Source organism: Lolium rigidum, unplaced genomic scaffold (genome assembly GCF_022539505.1).
Source record: "Lolium rigidum isolate FL_2022 unplaced genomic scaffold, APGP_CSIRO_Lrig_0.1 contig_20310_1, whole genome shotgun sequence".
NCBI lineage: Eukaryota > Viridiplantae > Streptophyta > Magnoliopsida > Poales > Poaceae > Lolium > Lolium rigidum.
In genome coordinates, this window is record NW_025899960.1 from 34,870 (window position 1) to 57,417 (window position 22,548).

Here is a 22,548-nt window from a genome sequence, read left to right on the forward strand (position 1 = left end):
AATATTGCAAAGAAAGAATTAAAACTTGTAGAAACCTATTCACCCCCCCTCTAGGTTTACCATCTCTATACTTTCACATCTCCTTGATGGACCTGCCGTCCAGCCACCGGTCCTCCCAGAAGAGAGCGGACTCCCCGTTACCCACAGTCATCGAGGTGGAGGCCGCGAAGATATCCAGCTCCGCCTTCGAGAACTGCATGTCCAGCCCGCGCCATGATCGTTGGGGGTCCGTGTGCATCCTCCATAGCCAACGCACCCTAAGGCTTAAGGCCATCCGTGCAAGGTCAGGGATCCCCAACCCCCCTAGGTTAAGCGGCCGGCACACCCTTGCCCAGTTCACGTGGTAGTGACCTCCATTGGCCTCTGCCTGGCCCACCCAGAGGAACCCTCGCAGGATCTTGTTGATCTGCTTGAGAGTCTTTTTGTTCAGGGCCAGAACCGTTAGCTGGTGCAACGGGATCGCCGCCAGCATGGCTCGGATCAGCGCCAAACGTGTGGCTTGCGGCATCATGGAAGCCTGCCACGTCGGCAGCTTGTCAGCTAGCCTGTCCAAAAGCGGCTGGAAAGTCTCGGCCAACAGACGCCTTGTAGATAGGGGAATACCCAGGTACTTCACCGGAAAAGGCGCTAGCTGACACTCCATGTGCTCCGTAGCAGCCGTAGCTTCCTCCTCTGAACAGGAAATCGGGGATACCGAGCATTTAGTGTAATTGGTGCGTAAGCCGGAGGCCTGTCCGAATAGCTCCAGGATGCCGCGGACCGCACTCAACTCTGCCTCGTCTGGGTGACAGAAAATCACCACATCATCCGCATAAAGCGACACAGAGGTCGGCAGGTCTCGCCGCGCCAACCGTCGCAGCACACCCAGCTCAGATGCCTTGGCGAGCACCTTGTTGAGCGAGTTCATCACTAGGACAAACAACGATGGCGACATGGGGTCCCCCTGTCTCAGTCCCCTCTGATGCCAGATCGGGGGGCCTGGCTCGCCGTTGAGCAGCACCCATGGCAAGCAGCAGAGAGACAAGCTCTCGGAACCTCGGGCCAAACCCTATCCTCTGGAGAACCTCCACGAGGAAACCCCAGGATACCGATTCGAAAGCCCGAGCGATATCCAGCTTCAGCATCACCCTCGGCTCCTTCCCTTTGTGCAGACGGGCTGTCTACTGGACCTACATGAAGTTGTCGTGGATGCACCTTTTGCGGATGAAGGCACGTTGGTTGCGGTCCACCAGCGACTCCATCCGAGGTGCCAGCCTAGTAGCCAAGGTCTTCGCCACCATCTTGGCAAAGATATGGATTAGACTTATCGGCCTGTAATCACCTAGCGCCATAACGCCCGGGCGCTTGGGCAGCAGAACCAACAGAGTCTGGTTAAGGCCTTGGAATCCGCGCCCACACATCGTGTATAGCTTGTCAAATGTCGCCATGAAGTCAGCCTTGACCACCCCCAGCATTTCTGCAGGAACTCAGCCGTGAACCCGTCGGTGCCGGGAGCCTTGCCTAGCGGCAAGTGCTGGATCACCTCCCAAACCTCCTCCTCAGTGAACGACACCTCGAGCTCGAAGAGATCCTTTGGAGTGGTGCCCAGAAAATCTAAGTCCAACGAGTGTGCCCTTGCCACCGAGGTGCTGGGGAAAGAGGAACTTCGGAGGGCAAAGGAGGAGAAACGAAACGGAGGAACATGGTGGTGGGTGGTGGCTCCTTTGTCGCTCATGACATAGAAGTTTACATCACATAGGAGAAGCGTACATGTTTTATTAGGATTTTGGGCTCTAGAAAAGTAGGGAAGGCATATACATACCAACATACTATTTCTTTTTTTCTTTTTCTTATATAGATGTATTTTGGGTGCTAATTTGTGTAGGCTGCACCGATTAATAACCGACCAATTAAATAACTTAATCGTCCGATTTCAGATCATTCACTACTCCCAAGCAGATAACGGTTACCGATTATCTTAACATTGGCTAAGATAATACAACTTGTTATGCTACAACCGTTCTGCAATGTTGCTAGAAAAACATAATTTATTTGCTACGAGATTTGCTACCTAGGAATAAATTATTTGCTACAACATTTTTACGGTTTTGCTACAATTGCAAAATACGTTCGCTACTGGGGTCTCCGGTGAGGTCTACGGTGAGTTCTCCGGCGAGTACCCGTCGATGTCTTTGATGATATCCATTTTTGCTACAATAGCACATTTTTTTCCTATACTCTCCGGCGAGATGTCCAGCGAGTCTACATAGTTTGTCTGGCGAGCTCAGCCTCTTTATTTTATTTTCATGAATGAACTATTTTTTTTGCTACACTAAAGTAAAAACGAGATTTTTTTGCTGCGGGGCCAGGGCTGGGAAATCAAATCCCACCTTTACCTATATGATTTGGTTAGTGGGCTTGGCCTGTTTAGCGTTAGCTGGTTCCTTCGGGGTATTTTTTTTTTCATAGTAACTACTTCGCTCGGAAAACCAGCGTGTGCATAATAATGTGATAATGTGGTTTCTTCTCATCTCATCTTATCTAATAACCATTGTAAATAGTAACTTATACTCGCTCACGAAAATAATTTTTTATTTTTTCTAAATTTACATATATCTACACAGTAAAACACACCTAGATACACGCATATTTTGACAAAGTTGAGACATCTTTTTACGGATGAAGGGAGTAGCATATATATACTGAAAATGGTCATAGATCATCTTTTTTCTCCAAAACTATATTTTATAGTCTGAAGATTTCTTTTTTTGTTTACTATTATTCATTTAGTTTCAGTTTGCTTGCTTTTGCTACATAAAGCAGAATTGCAAACTGAACCCACGATGTAGTGAATAGAGAGACATGTACATATAAAAATACAAGTTACAATAAGTGGGAAAATGAAGATCTTATTCAATCGCCACACGGTCCCGTACTAAATGAGATCAGTTTCAACATATTTAGCTCGTTGCCAAGTACATAGCAGCAACATTATCAAAATATACCATTGTGCCGTGCCGTGCGGGGAGGGGAGGGGGGTGGAGTTGTTGCAAAAGTTGGCAAAAAGATTTAGCGATACAATTTGAACCGTGAGATATTCAGCTTCTGCACTCGAGCGTGAGCCAACATGTTGCCGTCAAGAAGACCACGAGACCAAGTTGTTGCCAAGACACACAAAAGCCTGATGTTGATTTCCGTGTGTCGGGACAGCCCGCTGAATCATCATCGGAATAAGCAATGAGATCCAATGAGAAGTTTTTATGAAGCTGTGAAACCGAAGTGAGATGTACCCTGTATATAGATCAAAATCCTCTTGATCGGCAACAAATGTGAGCCTCTGATATCATGCATAAACAAGCACACATATTGCATTGTACAAGAGAGATCTGGTCTTCCAAGAGAGAGATGTATTGAAGTGCTCCTAGGTTCCCTGTAAAGACTCGGATCATGGAAAGGGGAGCCATGAGTGGCGGATATCTTAGACCTTGGATCATGGAAAGGTGTACTTGCATGGGCATTTGGTTGTGGCTTCCACACTTGCGTTCGTTGACTCTGAGGCTCTCTTTGCAAAAGAATTTTATGACCTTCTCAACAGTTTGGTATTTCTGGATCTGGCTAAGAGATTGTGCGTCTCCTTGGAAGGATATGGGTGACAAAATTAAGAAGATGAAGGAGTATCTCAAAAGCAAAAGCAAGAAGAGTGGCACCACAAATTCGCAAATGCTTGATCGACGATCTCATCTTTTTGGATTGTTGTGTCCTTGATCTTTGTTCTTCTATTTTTTAGTGGGTTTTCATTTGTGTTGAGAGTTTTCGGTCACAACGGGTTTAGGGAGAATTGGTTGATTTGCCTAGGTGATCGAGGAGTTGTGGAGTTTGGTTTAGTCCGTATGCGGTGTTGTTTTAACTGCGTTCGTCTTTTTTCCGTTAATTTGCTAGCCATTTATATTTTTAATTAATAGATTGGAACAAATTAAGTTTTTGCCTCTGTTTAAAAAAGAAATCTTCCTCGTGTAGTCAGCATCTAACTCGTGGTACTCAGTTGGGTCTTCGTGGGCTTTTACTTGGACCGCCATACACGAAGACATTCTGTCAAAGAACCACAAATGTCTTCTCAAGTTTTACTTTGAAGTTTGGACTGACAATGTTCGGTAGAGCGTGAGAACTGACAAGGATGGCAATGGAGCGGGTTTGGATGGATATACCAAAACCAGATCCATGTCCAAATCCATCAGCCTCGCTCTGCCCCGTCCATGAAAGTATCCATGGGCATGGATGTCGCTCCAAATCCAAATCCACTGGATATCCGGATATCCATGGATATCCATGTGTTTACGCACTATGTGCAAGAACATAACATATTTGAGCATCACACCAACATTTTAGCAGCATTTCAACAATATTTTCGTAGCATTTTCAGCAATAAATATGTAGACAATGAATATGAGGAGGAGGAAGGACGACGGGATGAGAGCAAGCTCACTCCTACCAATGCGTCTCCTTGGCAGAGGAGAGCCGGACTGCCGGAGAGGTGGAAGGGAGGGCCTCCGGCCAAACACTCTCTCACAGCGTGCGAGGGAGTCACAAGGGAGCCATGAAAGAGGTGGTACTCGGTGGTTACGTGTTAGGTTCACTCAGTTTGGCCTCAAGGTAGGGGCAGCTTGGCCTAGGTGACATCCCATGTCTTACAGACATGTGGGACCACATGTCAACCGGATATCTATTTGATATCCATGGGACAAAACTCCTATCCATGCCCGCCCCATGAGTTATTGGATATCCGCCCCATGAAATCCGTGGACATAATCATCCCTCCATACCCGTACCCATTGGGCCGGATATCCGTGGATACCCGGATCCGTGGATAAAATTGCCATCCTTAGAACTAAGCTTTGTTGTACTGGGGCAAAGGGTGTAACGCGATAGTATGCTTATCTCTGAAATCAATTTAGTGGGTAAGAGGCAATCATTGGAACTTGAAATGTTCAATTCCAATTTGAGATCGCCCAAATTAATGGAAATTTGTTGGAGAGAGTACGAAAAAAAAAACTCAATCGAAAAAGTGTCCTGCGGCTACATATTGTGTTTTGTCCCTCACAGTTTATGCAAGTAAGTTATTGTACAAAAAAAATATCCAAAATACGTGGTCGGCAGGATTCGAACCTGCGCGGGCAAAGCCCACATGATTTCTAGTCATGCCCGATAACCACTCCGGCACGACCACTCAGATGACATTTTGTTCCCCTGTAACTATATAACATGTGTTTCAGGACACAGTAAGATCACATGACAGTTAGCCAGTCGGGCACTCACAAATTGCTTACATTATATGCTGTCATAATGTTTAAGTAGCTTACTTACATTACATACTAGCACAATCTTTAAGTAGAACGCTGATATTGCCACAGTGTCCACAACCTTTTTCCATAATGAACCTTTTTTTCGATAAAAGGAATATATTAATATCAAAAAGATACCAATTACATCTAGCTTCTGCAACAACGCACCACCCTAATGGCACTACGGATGCACACAGTCAAAAAAAGAAAAGAAAACTAAGAAACAAAAGTCCCGCTACAGTATCTCGGGCCTAACAACAGCAATACATCCACTGCCAAGACAACACCTGAAATACAGACTCTCCAAAAACGACGCCTCCAAGAAGGGAACAGTGCTCTAACACCGTCGCCGCCCGATCAACGATCTTAGGTTTTCACCCTGAAGATAGTCCCCGCTCTCAAAATAATGCCTCCAACAAGATCATTGCCAGGCACAACCAATTAAGACCAGACCTTGGGTTTTTACCCTGAAAGGTAGGTCCCATAATGAACCTGCCTGGCAGTTAACTTGCACATGTAATTTGCAGGTCTACACAAATTCATTTAACAAAACGCACGATGCACTTCAATTAGAGCAGCATGGTATCTCATATCATCTTATACACTCGGAGCTCTTCTTTCTTATACTGTATATTTATTGAAACAACCATCGAAATCAGTTCGTAGACAGCACGCTACACTAGCGAGTGCAAATATGGTATCGTGCACAGCTGGGCAGCACGCTCACTCGAGCTTGTGCAGCTGGGCCACCGCGCCGGCCGGCCTGCGACCCGCCGCGGTGACCGGGTACTCGATCAGCGGCCGGACAGGCGGAGCCGGCAGCGCCGCGGCCGCGACACCCGCGGGAGCAACGACCGCCCGCGGAGCAGCAGGCGCAGGCGCCGCCGTGGACAGCAGCAGGCGGAACGTCCAGGCGAGCACGTCGGGCGCGAAGGCGCGGAAGACGAGGAACACGTCGTACCAGCCGGGCCGCCGCACCCTGGCGTCCCCGCGGCACGCGCCGTCCACCACCGCCCGCGCGTACGCCTCCACCTGCGCGGCTGCCGCCGCCGGCAGCTCCGGCGCGTCGACCTTCAGGTGGGGCTGCGTCTGCGTCTGCGTCTGGTCCGTAGCGGCCGCGGGCGCGCCTTCCTCGAGCGCGAACCTGCCGGCGCCGGGCTCGCCGCCGATCCAGCCGTGCGTGGCCACGGTGATGCCCACGTCGTCCTTCACCTCGTACCGCAGCGTCTCGTAGAAGTCGATCACCGCCGCCTTCGCCGCCTGCAGGCCCAGGCCGGGCGATTGATCAGAGAGATTACTGAAGGAGTGATCAGTGCGGGCAGGTAGGCTTTACTACGTACGGAGTAGAGGCTCATCCGTGGCATGGGCAGCCAGGTCTCGACGGAGGCGTTGACAACGATCCGGCCGTGGCTCCGGCGCAGGTACGGCAGCGCGGCGTACGTCGGGTACACGTTCCCCCAGAAGTTGATGTCCTGTACAGTCAGTGCACGGGCAGAGCAGCGATCATTTCTTTTCGGTTCAGTGACCAAATCTTGGGTTGGGACACGAATATGAATGCGTACCATGAGGTGAGGGAACGCGGTGGTGTCGCCGGCCTCCTCGAAGTAGAAGTCGTGGCCCAGGCTCACCGTGTTGACGAGGTGATCCACTGCAACGCGCACCACAACATTAGAGGCAGAGCTCTGCCGCGGCAGCACAGAGCAGGCAGGAGGAAGAGTTTGTTGCACTCACGCTGCCCGAAGTAGCTGATGGTGTCGGCGACGAGCCTGCGGCAGTCGTCCTCCCTGACGACGTCGGCGGCGACGACGAGCACCTGGCCCGCCCCCAGCGCGCGCGCGTTGTCCCGGACCGCGAAGAGCCGGTGCTCCCGCCGCGCCACCAGCACCAGGCTGGCGCCGCGCCGCGCGTACTCGTACGCCACCTGCTCGCCGATGGCGGAGGAGGCGCCGGTGACGAGGACCACCTTGTCGCGCATGTCCTCCTTGGTGAGCGCCTTGACGGCCCACTCGGCGGCGCGGAGGAAGGCGAGCGTGGGCCACGCGAAGGCTAGCATCACCATGCTCGCCGGCGGCACCACCAGGTCCATCAGCGCGGTGAGAACGCGGTCCATTTCTTCCGGTCGAGGAAGGGAAGTGAGAGAGTGACGACGGTGGCTTGTTTTGTGTCAGTGAGGTTCTGCGCGTTCGGTGGGCGGATAAGGAGGGCCGTGCGTGCATGGGTGGCAACTGCCGCCATGGACACGACACGACCGAGCTCGGTGCCACGAGGGTACGTATGTGCTAGGAGGCAGGCTTTGGCAGCTTCCTCACGGAGGCAGATCCTAGCAACAGAGTTAGTAGCTCCAACGCGGCCGATTATTTTCCTTAAATATTAGTACTCCCTCCGTTAGTTTATTATTAGTCTTCCCCTATCTCTAAGTCACCGATCTATATAATTTAAATTATATAAAATAAACTATACATTAGAAAATAGAACATCTAAACTTTCTAATGATATAATTTTTATAACATATAACTAATACTAACTTGATTAAATTTACGACCAAAGGGTATGCGCACACATAATAAACTGTGTGAGAGGGAGTACTTCATCACAAAGTTTTACATATTTTTTTTAATTGAGAGGCCACCTTTTCATCAATAGCGAAGTGTTCAAGATGACTTCATCAATGCACAGAGATTTGGTGCATATGAGCACCAGTGATTGTTTTTTAAATAAATAAAAAATAATTTTTTTTGAGTTTTAAAAATTCTTAAAAATATGCACATAGCCAATAATGTATCTCACAAACATGTAAACTATCAATTTGAAATACTTTATATTTTAATCTACACAAAAATGATAAAATTGCAGATATGAGTAATCATTTTTAAATCTCCAAAGAATCAGGAGGATACCAAAGTCACACCTCGGGTATTCATGGTATCACGAAGAAATGAGATTGATACTATAATATAAAACAGAAAGTTAATCAATCACGAACATGAGCTATTATGGATGCTATCCTAATGTTAGTTATTGAGGCGAAAGAGTTTCTGAATCATGTTTATGAGTGATTGGGCATGCCAGAGTCACATGCTAAAGTGTTATTTGTTCTTTCTAGTACTTGAGGTATTTGTTGTAAACATGGTATGTGGTTGAGAGAATGCCAGGAATAGTTTCTGCGACATCGAATAGTGTCGGTGAAGTATCAGAATCATTTCAGTGTTATCGGAATAATACCAGGGACACATTACGATTAATCCCATACTTTATATGTATGAGAGAGAGAAACTAACGGAAATGTTCCAACAGCTTTGGAATGTCCCAGAGTAATCGAAATAGTTTTAGGAATTTTACGGAATTGTTTCGAGAAATTCCGTGAGAGAAAATTAGGGTTATAGACCTTTGTATGAAGTGTCGAAGTGCCCGAAGGGTGAGCGAATGGCTAACCATCCTCGGCTAGCCACATGGACATCTAATATGGCCCATGTAAGTGCCCCACCTCTAGGCCTCCCAGAAGGCTGACTTTAAGGGCTGTCTGGCTGGGCCTCTCCGGAGGCCCATGTAGGGCACCTAAGGCCCGAGGGGGCCTCCCGGAGGAAGTCCAAGGTGTGAGGTCGGTGGCAGGGCCAGGTGGGGTGGCCTAGGGTATTCCTAGGGCCGGCGTCCAATGGTGGGGATGGCGGCTGCCCCCTCCCCAAGTTGGTTCCCCCTCAACCCCTATATAAAGCGGAGCCCCTCCTCTCTCTCAATACACAGAAAATTCAGCCCTTTGGTTGGCTTTCTCTTCTCGCAGGCTCCCACGTGAAGTCTCTCCCTCATGTTCAGGTTCTCTTCTGTTGAGGTTATCTACATACTCTTGCATCTAAGATAGTACTTAAGTATGATTTCGTCCGTGACAACAAAGTCATGCTAGAAAGGAGAGCATGGAAGCATGCAACACTGCAGAGGGGTTGTGCGTTCGTCCCTAAAGGAACAAGAAGGCAGAGCGCTGTCCCCGAACGCCTTCAGATCTTCATCAAGTGGGCGAAGCTCTGCCCGCCGGGTCTTCCGCAACACTCTCAGTGAGGTGGATCCCTGCTCAAGTTTTTCCTCAACTTCGGTATCGAGTCTTCAGCGATCCTCTTGGTGAGTATAAGTTGATCGTCCTGACGGTTTATGTTAAAGCATAGATAGATCTTAGGTGATCGTGTTAGGTTATTCTTTTTGTTTACGTAGACAAACCCCTTAACGAGAGTCATGCATGGCATCACATTTCCGGCGATCTTCTTTCAGAACTATGAGCTGCATATTGGGAGCCTGTTCGAGGATTTCTCTGATAAATGTCAGCTACTTCTCCAGTGGCCTAAAGCAGGCGATTTGGAGCTACTCCTCCAGCGGCCTAAAGCAGGTGATTTGGAGCTCCGCCAGTGCTCCCTCCGTACCGGTTTATAGAGATATTACGTATTTTAGAAGAAGCTTTGACTACTAATTTGATTAAAAAAATATACCATAGAAATTATACCTTTGAAAAGTTTATTCTTAAATATAATCAAATGAATATATATTTTATGAAATATCTCATATTTTGTTAACAAAATTAATGGTTAACTTTTTTCTCGTGATGAGTTATACCCTAATAAATCGGAATGAAGGTAGTAGTAAGCTCTTGGAGCCACGGGCAGCTCCCACGGAGGACTAATTCTTTCCGGGTAAAAGCTACACGCTCTATCCACTTCGCATGCATGTTCCCATACCTATGTTTGGATGAGCAACAATGATCATGATTTGACGGGACATATTTATACAATTTTTTTTCCTGTTGCCCGGGTCAGCGCTTTTTTAGCTGCACCGGCGCAGGTTAAAAAGCACAAGTATTTGCCTCAACAACGGCCATTTTCATCAGAAAGTACGGCTGCTGTACTCTATAACATTGCTCCTTACACTTTATGATTAAGCATCATCACTCTATGTACACTTACAGCTTGTCAATCACCGAAAAATTATCCGTCCTGAGAAGCATGTGCCATATGTGACCCGCCTGGCCACTATGTCTTGCTCTGTCTTGTTCTTCGGAAATGCAAGACGTGTTGACGCACTGGGCGGTTCGGCCATGGCAGCGCATTCATCACATTCCTCGTCATCCTCACTCAGAACCACCATCTGCAGATTGGGAGCCCGATCCAGGATCACTCTGATAAACGTCAGCTGCTGCTCTAGCGGCCTGAAGCGGTCGATGTGGAGCTCTCTTAGTACCAAGTTCTTGGAGCAGCGGAAGTCCAGATCCCACTCAGGATTGGTTCTATTAGGCTGGTGCCAATGCACCGCCCGACTCCCGCCCCGCCACGTCAGCTTTTCTCTCACTCTCACCCCACTCTCACCCCACGGTGCCAATGCACGGGCTATAGTGGCAGCTCTCGCCCCGCTCTCGCCCCACTCTCGCCCCGCTCTCGCCCCCACTAGCACCGCTATCGCCCCGCTCTCGCCCCGCTCTCGCCCCGCTCTCGCCTCCAACGCGGGCGGTAGCCGGGCGGCAGCGGGCGGTACCGCCCGGCGCCAGCCCCAGCGCCCGGCGCTAGCGTCCCGCCCCACTCCCGCCCGCCTCCCGCCCCAACTCGGACGATAGCGCCCGCACTAACGCCTCCATTGGCACCAGCCTTATGGGCGGGCCATTGGGTGTGCACGTGTTCCATCTCACATGGTTCAAATACCTGTATTTGGATAAGAAACCATAAAAAAAAAACTTGGGTCATACAAATATTCAGCATCACTTCTCTTGTCTAAATGTAAAGAATGAGAGTAAGGCGGTAACATCATATTTTCCTAATTATGTGATGTACAATAGACAAGAGTTCACAACAACATTGTTTTCAAACGGAGCAATATCAAAGAGTGGCGACGAAGATGTGTTTATGAATTGCATATGAAAGAAATGCTTACACAATGTTATTTCGAAATGGAAAAACATACTCAAACTGAAAGTAATTACAAGACGGAAACAGTACCTACCTCAATATGCAATATTTCGACTGAGGGAGCAGCCTCAAGAAAGACTGTAGTCCACAGAAGGTCAAATTCAACGAAGACACCCAATATGAACAACTTCCTTAGCCTGCTGAATGCGGAGGCGAGTTGCTTGATTTCAGGTTGCAGCAGCCAAATCTGGTCATGAGATAAAATAATTCATGCAATTGTTTGCACTGCATGTGACACACGTATTTACTGGAAGATTTTAGAGATCCAGAGATAGATTTGACACATTGTATCACGAAACTCTATTCTAGAAAACAATGGTGAATGGGTTGAAATTGAAATATTAAACAAGTTTAGCCAAACTTCCTTCAAGGAGTGACATCATGCTAGCAGATTATACAAGGGCTTGCTTAAAATGTATTTGTATGGCCTTACCATAGGCAGACACACAAAAAAAATTGAAACCTGGGCAAACAGGCTTATTGTGCTAAATTTTTATCAAATACATATAAAATTAGGACGAAAATAGGCTTGTCGGCCGGCCTGGGCGGCTGCCCGGGCAAAAAGGTATGGTAGATCCGCCTATGGGCCTTACCGATGATCTTTGTGCAGTTTCTGAATACCACTAGGTGCACTTTCACGATAGCTTTTGTACAGAATTTAGTTCATTTTATAGCTCTTCGTTCTCTATCATATAGAAGCATGTCTATGTATACTACTAACTAGGATAACTTCGATAACATGAAAAGTTGAAAACAGGAAGAAAAAAACCTCGAAAAGAAAAAAAAACAGAAGACAAAATTGAACAAATACTTACTGTATTTCCTAAGAAATCCAATGTGAGAGTGTGTATGCCTGCCGTTCCATGTAGAATCTCACTTAATTTAAAAAAATGCTGATCAAGGTACATAAAATGTTGGAGGTCCAATTCCTCAAGGGATGGAACAAAACCGAAAGACAAGGGGGGACAGTTAGATGTCCAACAGACTCGCTTGACCTTCTCCAGTTTTGGAAGGGATATCAGCTCAATTCTCTCAAAGAGACACCTGTCAAGCTCAAGAACAGAGTTTTGACTTTGGTGCATCTATCTTCCACTGACCGGCTCGACCAGCATGACAAAAAGAGAGGGTTAAATGCTTCAGTTGCGGGCAGCAGTCAAACAAGATATGGTTCATGTCCAGGTGGATAAAATTCAGACTGTATAGAGAGAGTCTTGTGAGGCAATAGTGGACACTAGGGTAGGCACGGAAAAATCCATCCATGTCTTGGGCACGTTTTAACAGATCCGAGTCAGACCATGCAAAAGGTTCCTTCTCGTCGAGAATGGCAAGGTCCAAATCTTTCAGCAGACCACAGTCAATTGCATCGCATACTAGTGGGCCAATATCGCTCAAGAAAGTGTCGATTAAGTAGAGTGTAAGCTTCAAACTTGCGACAGATTCTCTTGTAGGTTTACAAAATAAACTCTTGGTTGCAGCAACTATAGTGAGCATCGCGTCCTGGATGGCACTAGCCTCATTAGGCTTAGAGCATGGATCAAGCATGAAATCCTCAACATCAATGTGAAGGTCGGGCATCAACCAAGGAAGCGGCCTCCATCGCGTTGACAGCAAACTTGTCCTCACCGCGGTAACTAAGTCGACTCTCCCGATGATACACAGTAAAACATCGTCAGGAAGCGCACTAAGAAGATCTTCCACCTCTGATTGCTATAGAAAAAATAATATAAATCTTAGCTGCCGAATATATAGAAAAGAGTTGCCCTTATCATTTTATCAACCGGGATTATTCACCCTTTTTCTACTAGTGCATAATACTCCAGCACGAACAAAGCCTAATCTTCCACGAAGTGAAGAGGTCGAACCAACCACAACTGCTAGTTATGAATAATTGGCATGGGGATCGGAGTTGTTTACCTTTGGCTTAGCCGGCGAGGTCGGTCCTTCCATCGGCGGCTGACTTAACACGGAGATATCGACTATCGAGACGAACAGAGGAAAAAGATTACCCCATCTGCACAGGCCCGACGAAACAGATAGAGGTTGTTGGTTTGTTTTGGACCTTTTGGTCAAAGAAAAACCTAGCACAGCGGCTCGATGCTGCAGAACGAGATTGGAAATACTCCACGGACTGCTCACGCGTCCTCGTTAGAAACGGTAAACACGAACGACACAGGTATGGCGTCGTGTGCGTTAGAGACGTAATATGTCTATGTCTAGGTCTCCGTGTAGGATAAGAACTCTATACCAATTAGTAGCTAATCTTATTCCTGCGGTGCGTGTATAAATGCTGACCTACCCGTGTAATCTGTAATCCACCGAGACAGAAGAAATACAAAGAAAAGTAACTAGCTAGGTGCTATATGCAGCTCTGCCTAGTGGCTAATCAACAAAAAAAAAATCGATAAAGGAGCATAGCCTCAGACTCTGCATCAATAGATGCACACGGCTTGCTTTATTAAAAATAAAATATCAAGTCACGATAAATCCATTATCACTTATTACAAGAGATGGAAAGGGCAGAGCTTTTTTTTTTGTTTTGGAAAATCTAAGCTGGATACGATTTGTGTTTCCGTGTGTTACATATCCTAGCACTAGGGATCCATCAACCCGTGTGCTTGCTTAGCAAGCTAGTTACTCCCTCCATCCACAAATAAGTGGACGTCCAAAAAGAGAGAAAAATTGCATTGGGAAGATGCAACCAACATCTCTCTCCTTTTTAATTATTTCATCTCCAATAGGCTAAGTACATGTATAAAATTAAGATAACATGTGTTGAATATTGTTGGGTTTGATTTTCGTGCGATGAAAGAGAAATAACTTTTGCTAATTTAAAGTACATTGAAAACATAAAAATACACTCTTTCATGGATAAAGTCTGAGGCTAGATGTTCACTTATTTGAGAATGGAGGGAGTACGTGACTAAGTCTCGGCGAGTTAGAGCATCTCCACTCGTCCCCCCGAGGAGGCCCCCGGCGAGCGTTTTTTCCATCCGGACGGCGAAATTCGGCCCAGTCGCGCCCCCGGTTCCTCGTTTTCGTCCGGATTTGGGCCTAAATTCATCCGGCGATCCCACGCCCCCCGGCCCCCCGGGGAGTTCTCGGGGACTCCGGACGAGTGAAAAGCGGGGAAGGGCCCGATCTGTCGGTGACTCGACGCACGAACCCCACCGCCACGTCGCTCAAAATCTCCCCCACCCCTCGTATCTCTCTCGCCGCCGGCACCACCCCGCCGGCTTGTTGCCCGGATTGCGCCGCCACTCCTTCCCCACCTGCCTATATTCCGCCGTGTTTGGACGACGGCCTATCCGGCTGCTCTTCCGCCGGCCTGTTTTCCGGCCTGCTTGCTCGTCGTCGCTCGCGGCTCGGGTTGCCTCGACCACGCCCGTCGGGTGTTCGTCCATTTGCCTCGCCGGCCATGGACTCGGACGAAGAGGAGGAGCAGATGTTCGTCGAGCTTATGCAAGAAGAGATGGCAGCAGCCGCCCAAGACGACGAGCACATGATGATCCTTGGTTGCTTGGCAAGCATGTACGCCGGACCGGCAACTCGTCGGCGTGGTGGGTCGGCACGAGGTCGCCGGAAGTGCAAGCCGAGACAGCGAATGGAGGGCTACTGCATGTTGTACGCCGACTACTTCGCCGACAATCCATTGCACGGTGAGAGTGTTTTCCGGCGTCGTTTCAGGATGCAAGGCGGATTGCAAATTGTGTATGCCATCCGCCACTTTGATCCCTACTTCAGATGCAAGGCGGATTGCACTGGTTTGGTTGGATTTTCGTCACTGCAGAAGTGCACAGTGGCTATGAGGATGCTGGCAAATGGAGCTCCCGGTGATACTGCAGATGACTATCTTCGGATGGCGGAGTCCACCGCCCTTGATTGTTTCTACCGGTTCTGCAGGGCCGTCATAGCAGTGTTCGGGGACTATTACTTGAGATCACCCACTGTCGAAGACACTCAGAGGATCCTTGCAACAAATGAAGCTAGAGGTTTTCCAGGGATGCTTGGAAGCATTGACTGCATGCATTGGCAATGGAAGAACTGTCCGTTTGCGTGGCAGGAAATGTACAAGGGTCACAAAAAAGGCTGCACTGTGATACTTGAAGCAGTGGCTACCCATGATCTTTGGATTTGGCACTCTTTCTTTGGTATGCCTGGATCCAACAATGACATCAACGTCCTAAACTGCTCCCCGGTCTTTTCCAAGCTTGTTGAGGGTCATGCTCCCCCGGTGGACTATGTGATCAATGGTCGGCACTACAACAAAGGATACTACCTTGCGGACGGTATCTATCCAAAGTGGGCAACATTTGTGAAGACGATCTCCAACCCTAGCACCCCCAAACTTTGCGAGTTTGTCAAGAAACAAGAAGCTTGCCGAAAAGACGTCGAGCGAGCATTTGGTGTCCTACAGCAGAGATTTGCTTGTCGTCCGGTTCCCCGCTATGACTTGGTCCAAAGATCGGATGTGGGAGGTGATGAACTGCTGTGTGTGCCTACACAACATGATTATTGAAGATGAGCGAAAGCATCCGGTTCCTCCGGCTGAGCAAGAAGCACCATATGAGAGAGAGGGTCCTCTTGCACAGCCTAATCACCAGGTGCCTCCATCATGGGCCGCCTTCATTGCTATGCGCCGGGAGATTCGAGACTCTACAATGCACCAGTCTGCTGCAAGATGATCCGGTGGAGCACATATGGAGGCTCCGAGGCAACGCCAACGCCGACGCCAACTAGTCTGTCTTAATTTGTTTGAAAAATTGTGAAATTTGTGTGCTTCATTTGTTTCAGCACTTGTTAAACATTGTACTCGTTATCGCCGAATTTGTTTCAGCAATTTTCGTCCTCTTGTTTGCCGAACTTGTTAAATTTTATGTTGAATTTGTTTGAAATATGTCAAATGGTCGAGGTTGGGGGTTCCTGCCGGGGGGACGGCTGGAACTTCGGCGCTCCCCACGCCAAATCTTCATCCAATCCGGACGAAAATTTCGCCGGATTTGGGCGTGGGGAGCGCCAACGAGTGGGGATGCTCTTAGTTCCTGCTACATGTGTGCGTCTGGCCTGAAGTTGGTTCGAGCTAAGCTTTACTAGTGAGTGCAACGTGCATGTACCGCCGGAGAGTATTCAGCGAGTCGACGTTGCATGCTAGGATTAACAGCATCTCCGGCCGCGTCCCCCAAAGCGTACCTAAAGCAATTTGGGGCGCGCCGGACCAAAAAACCGTTCCAGCCGCGTCCCCCAAACCCGAATTTTGTCCGGCGCCCCGATACGGTGTCCGGCGCCCTGAGCCCATCCCCATCCCACAGGGGACGCACCGAGGACGCCGGACACACCGAAAAGCGAGGCGGGGAGTGGCGGGGCCAACTCGTCAGCGGCACAATAAATTTTAACCTAACCGTCGCCTACCTCGCGACGGTTAGAAGTTATTGGCTTTGCAACGACGGTACAGTTCCCACAGCGACGGTGCAGTTCCCGCAGAGGCGCAGCGACGCGTCCCGTCGCGCCTAGCTCTGCGTGCCGGCGTTAATGAGCGCCACCGCTCCTCCGCCTCCCTCCGGCCTATAAAAGGGCCGCCTCTCATCGTCCCTCTCACACACAAACCCTAGCGCCTCTCTCACAAACTCTAGCCGCCACCATCTCAACAAGACTCGATGCTATGTCTGGTAGAGGCGGAGGCCGACCTCGCGGCCGTGGTCGTGGTCGTGGTCGTGGCCGCGGCAGAGCTGAACGCTCGCTGTCGCCTCCCACGCCGTCGGCTTCATTGTCGGAGATGGACGTGGAGCCGGACGTGCTGTTCGAGTTCGTCCTCGTCCTCAAGGGCGACCCACGCGGCATCCAGAGGCTGCCGGACTCCTTCGCCGACTACGTCGCCGGTGACGACCGCCCGCGCACGATGCATCTACGGGAGGCTGCGTGCGGCTACTACCGGTGGATCATCGACGTGATCTACGACGCGCGCGGCAAGATGTATCTCAACATCGGCTGGGAGAAGTTCGCGCGGCACCACAGCCTCGAAGCCGGCTTCATCCTCCTGTTCTCCTACTTCGGCGACAGGGACATGAGCGTCAAGGTCTTCGACGAGACGCGCTACCGCCGGGACTACCACGGTGACAGCACCGACGAGGAGGACGACTGAGTGTTGTTTCTTCGCAGCGAACACGTGCACGGAAGTTTCTGGATGTTCGCCTCATCGGTAGAACCAACAAGGGCACCATCCTCCCGCTGGATTTTCCAGTTTAGGTGACTGGGTGTGCCCTCGAGTGTTCTTTCTTAGCAGCGAACACAGGAAACCTTCGATGCACGGCCTAGTTAGGTTGAGTTTCTTTGCAAAATTTTATATTTGTGTCCACCATGGTTCAAACTATGTATTAGTTTGTGGAAAACCATGTTCCGAACCGTGTCTTCGTGTAAACCACGTTCCCAATTATGTATTAGTTTGTGGAAATTGAAATAAAAATGTCAAAAAAGTATTTTAAATGTTTGGGGGAGGCGTTTGGGGGACGCGGCTGGGGAGCGACGTCCCCCAAACGCGGCACGAACAAAACACGTCCCCCAAACGCTAAATCCGACGCGATTTGGGGATGCTTTGGAGGACGCGGCTGGAAATGCTCTAAGTCCAACAGTTCTCTCACGTCCACCCCTAGTCCGCAAGTGAGTGACTTGCAAAATAGTTCAGGAGTTTTGCATTATATTTGGCCAAACTGAACAATCTTCACAATGAGGATTTAATTTAACCAAAACTAAGATGGCCGTACATACTTGCCGTTGCGCGCCATACTAGCTGCCGGTGTGGCCAAAAGGGACCGGCGCAGTCAGGGACCGGGCGCGAGCCCCACCCCTCGCCATTGGATTGTATACAGGGCCATGCAATCCGCCTTGTCTAGCTCGCGATGGCGTTTGTCCCTATCCTCCTCCGCCTTCCAGCGTTTTATCGCCTCCGCCATGGCAGCGTCCCAGCAGGATCTATCCGCAGCAACACCAGCTCCAGGTCGACTTTCTAGCGAGCCTAGTCCCTCGCCTCCTCCACCATCACCGCTGATGCCTCCTCCATCTCGTTGTTCCCCTAGTCCACCTTCGTCCGCCGGCTCCACCAACACCTCGCGCACCGTATGATGGGCCACTGTCATTGAGCCTTGGACGTCGCTGCGTTTGGCCGCCCTAATGTCCACCAGGGTCTACCGCTCAGTAGCCATGATCTAGCGGGCGGCTTCGTCGCGTTGGGCAGTCTAAAATGACACGAACAGCGTTGTTGAAGTCTGCATCCACCCACGCGTCGGCCGCCGGTTGCCAGGGCAGCTCGGGTACCCACAATAGATGTTTGGGCCTCCACCAGGTTATCATAGGTCATGGTCCTCAATGCCGCCACTTGCGTGAACATATCCGCCAATGCCACCGCCTAGACCTTCTCTGTCTCCTCCTTTGCCGGGTCGGCCTATATCGCGGGCTCCGCCGCCTCCTTCATCCCCTCGATGTACAGTTTGTACTTCTCCTTGCTTCGCTCACGTATATCGTTTTTCGTAACAAAAACTTGCTTAGATAGTTGTCGTGTTGCAGTTTCATGATTCCCTATCATTTCAATAATATGGTAGTTTGCTCATTTTGAGGTTGTATAAAATTTTTAAGATAATCTTCAAGGGATTGGCGGTTGTCATTATTATTACCTCCATTGTAAATGTTTGGAACTCCTACTGGACTAGGATATGATATTTGAAATTTTGAGCTATAATTTTATTCATCCAAACAGGGTAAGGATTGTTACATGCTATGAAGTCTATCTCTCCAACCTTAGCATCTGCGGTGGTATTACCTTAGGTTTCATTATCTTTAGTCATGCATATAAACTCATCTACCTTTGCAGTAAGACCTTCACTGTTTTCTTTGGTGACAGAGTTCACCTTTCTCGAGAATGATCGTTCTACATGCCAGTGTGAATGATTGCATTGCATGCAGCCGTAAAGTCTAACAAATTCTAACTAGCTAGCGGCAGTTCCGTTCCTCGTGGTGTGTTTGCTGCGACTGTTCGCCAAGGTTGAAGAAAAATCTAGCTCTATCTGTCTATCTGTCTGACTCCAAGATGAAGTTTGTATCTACAAGATCTGGCTAGTACATGCTACGTGCATTATGCCTCGTGCTGTAAATTAAATACCAAATTTGACTGACCGGTGGCATGTTAATTTTGTTGTACTTCTCAGCGACCAAATACGCATGCATTCGGTCTGGCAAATTGGTTGATATTTCTTTTGCTAGCAAATTGGTTGATATTTCCGCCAAGGGTGAGGTTGTGCCGATGGATTTAAAAAAGATTGGCTTTCGCTGAATCCAAGCATAATCTCAATATCTCTCAAGGTTTCGATTAAGGGAGAATGTTAGACTTGTAATTCTTGAATTTTCACGTATGTTTTATAATTTATATACGAACATTTCGACACAGCATAGAGTAGTATTCTACCTAGGTCGCAATCCTCTCTCGCCTATGAGGGCTTTTCCCATCGATACTTAACACGGACAACGAGCCCCCCACCCAACTGGGAATCTTCTTCTCACCTCGTCCATTGACATTATTTGCCTCTTTGTTGCCTTGGATTTTATGCACGTGTGTGTTTCACATTCTTGATCAATTCAAGCAACTACAGCTACGGACCGGCTAGGCGCTAGGCGCACAATCAAGGGTGTTTGTTTCTTGGTGTACCAGGTGGTGTGGTCAGTGTTGGCCACATGGGGGATGACCATCCATGGCCATTGTACAATGGTCGTTGTGGGCGGCGCCGCCTCGCAGCCATTGACGTTGCCCATAATAAGCTGGTGTTCGTGAAGATAGGCGAGGAACTAAACCTTCCACATGAAATGATTTTCGTGCATAGGATGTACGCTGACCATGGAGGTGACGGGAGGTATGGAGGCTAGGGTTGAGGATAAAGGACTCCACATTTCTCGTATTAGCTCTCATACTATGTAAACTACGAGAGATCTAGATTGAATTTATGTTGTGATGGAAAAGTGACATGTGCAAATTATAAGGTCGTAGCAATGCGCTGACACCTTACAATTTTTAACATAACATATTTTAACATAACAAATACAGGATGGACAATTCGAGAAACAAAGTGGACATATAATTAATAACTGAATAAAGGAGGGTACAAACTACAAAGTAGAGACGGTTACATGGGAAAATAGGAAAAAACACATAAAGAAATGACGAAATACATGGACGTGAAAATGAAATACAGTAACAGCTTGGCGGATCGCATGCGAAAAAGCTCGTGCAGGATAGCACGTGCACATCACCGGGATAATCAGGTTTAGGGTTTAGGATAGCATGTAGACAACAGTGTCGGCGTTGGGTAGGGCAGCGAAATCACGGAGAAGCTTGCCTGGATCAGTCGATGGAGCCCTTCTCTTCCCGGTCAAGCTTGCCTATCAACGCGCCCCCATCCAAGATGCTTCCAAACATGGCGGCCTCGTACATGTAGTTCACCTGCCAGGCATGGTGGCTCGCATGGGCGAGGAGCCAGGTCAGTTCGAGGACAAGGCCCTTGGACAAGAGCTGGGCCATTTGCATGCGCGAGGATTCGATGAGGTGCTCCTCGTGCTTCTCGTCCACCTCACCCTGCCGGATGTACTCAAGCGGGCCGGTGACGAGGGACCACCAGAAGCTGCTGAGCAGGTCTTCATCCTGGCGGTCGAGGAACCGGCGCACATGGTTGCAGGTTTCCTCGCCGTCGCAGGCGTATTCAGGGTCGATGGGCCTGCTGAAGCCGGTGGTGTGGAAGTCGGCGTCGAAGACCTCGTCGAAGTCGGCCTCACGCTGGGGTGACGCCGGCGACTTGCGGGCCTTGGGCCATCCCAGGAGGGCGCGGCGGAAGAGCATGTGCCGGTCGTTGGCGATGTGCCAGATGTATTCATTGGCGACCATCCGGGCCGAGGGCTCATGCCACCTCTGGGTGAACAGCCGGGCGCCCGTGGCAGCGTATGCGTCGTAGATGGCCCGGAGCGCCGGCTCGCTCACGACGCCCGAGGCGGCGATGTCGGCGACGTTGAGGAATGAGTTCATGATCTCGGAGTTGACCAAGTCGGAGCCCACGTCGAGGACGTCGTGGCTGTTCACGCTCAAGATTAGGTCGCTCATGACGGCGCCGGCGTCGAAGCCCCGGGCTGTGGCCTCGGCTCCAATGCCCAGCACGCTGCAGTCAAAGAGGAAAATGATCTGGGCGGCACGACGATCCATCTGCGCGGAGAAGTCCTTGAGACGTGTTCTGTCCGCCACCTCCATCGCGATCTTGCCCTGGATGTAGGGGAGGCCTACGGCGACGGCCTCCCGGCGCTCCTGGCCGCAAGGGGTGGCCAGCGCGTGGGCGTCGGCGAGCCCATCCTGCAGCATCCCGTGGAGGTGAGGGAACACGTGGTTGTACCCATACTCGTAGTAAACGGCCATGTCGGTCACATAGTTGGAGAACATGGTGTGCAGGTCGGCGGCGCCAATGAGCATGGCGGTGCTGCCACCGCCGAACAGGGCATTGTTGGTGGTGATGGCCTCGGGCCAGTCGGTGGCGCCAAGCTGGGCGAGTACCTGCGGCGAGGCTTGCCTCAGGCCCTTGCCTTTAGGTGGAAGCACGTTGCCGATTGCGTGTTGGGTGTTTTTCCACAGGGCGAGCTCCGGCGATAGCCGCAGCTGCACCACCCTGGGCCCGCTCGCCGCTTCCTCTTGGCCTCCGCCGATGCTAGCAAACATCTCGGCCACCATGTCTTGGGCCTGGCGTGACAGCCTTGTCAGATCCGCCGTGGCTCCCTCGCCGATCAAGGCCCTCGCCTCCGAGTAGCCCGTGTACACGGGGAAGCCAAGCTCGGCGTCGGGCACCTGACTCTCGCCCCAGAAATATGGAGGGATTCTAATGCCGCCGCCGCTAGCGCCTGGGAGAGCGTCTCTGTCTAGCCCCGTGCGGACCTCCGTGTTGAGGCCATGGAGAGAGCAGCTACCCCATCGAGGCAAGGATGATGCGCCCACGACCATGCTTGCCATTCTAGCTAGTATTGCTCAGCTTACGTTGTGCTACCCATTGTAGTATTCCTCAGCTTATATAGCAGCCAGCTGCAGAGCTGGTGATGAATTAAGCTGCTAGCCAATGGCATATGCAGTGAGTGTGAACTTGCCAAGGACTAGTTCCAACTGGACTAACGGATGACTCACGACAAGCCATTTTTTCCTGCCAGCAACGGGCTTGTCGTCTTGTTTCATTCCAGCAAAGATCAAGACTGCAAATAGGGAAAATTCCATGCGTAAGCGCCGCACAAAC

The 22,548-nt window shown here is 49.7% G+C and overlaps 2 protein-coding genes and 1 non-coding gene across 3 annotated transcripts; all 3 read right to left on the reverse strand.

Moving 5' to 3' along the window:
- Positions 1–5,121: 5,121 nt before the first annotated feature.
- Positions 5,122–5,203, reverse strand: TRNAS-AGA. The gene has a single exon. It is a non-coding gene; the product is annotated as a tRNA-Ser (tRNA).
- Positions 5,204–6,041: 838 nt separating this feature from the next.
- LOC124680590 (11-beta-hydroxysteroid dehydrogenase B-like) lies at positions 6,042–7,428 on the reverse strand. The gene is made up of 4 exons (XM_047215656.1): positions 7,050–7,428; positions 6,881–6,966; positions 6,659–6,790; positions 6,042–6,578 (listed from the first exon to the last, which is right to left on the reverse strand). Exons 1-4 carry the CDS (start codon positions 7,426–7,428, stop codon positions 6,042–6,044), a joined length of 1,134 nt encoding a protein of 377 aa, XP_047071612.1.
- Positions 7,429–20,633: 13,205 nt separating this feature from the next.
- LOC124680597 lies at positions 20,634–22,265 on the reverse strand. Its single transcript, XM_047215665.1, has one exon. It carries the CDS (start codon positions 22,263–22,265, stop codon positions 20,634–20,636), a length of 1,632 nt encoding a protein of 543 aa, XP_047071621.1.
- Positions 22,266–22,548: the final 283 nt, after the last annotated feature.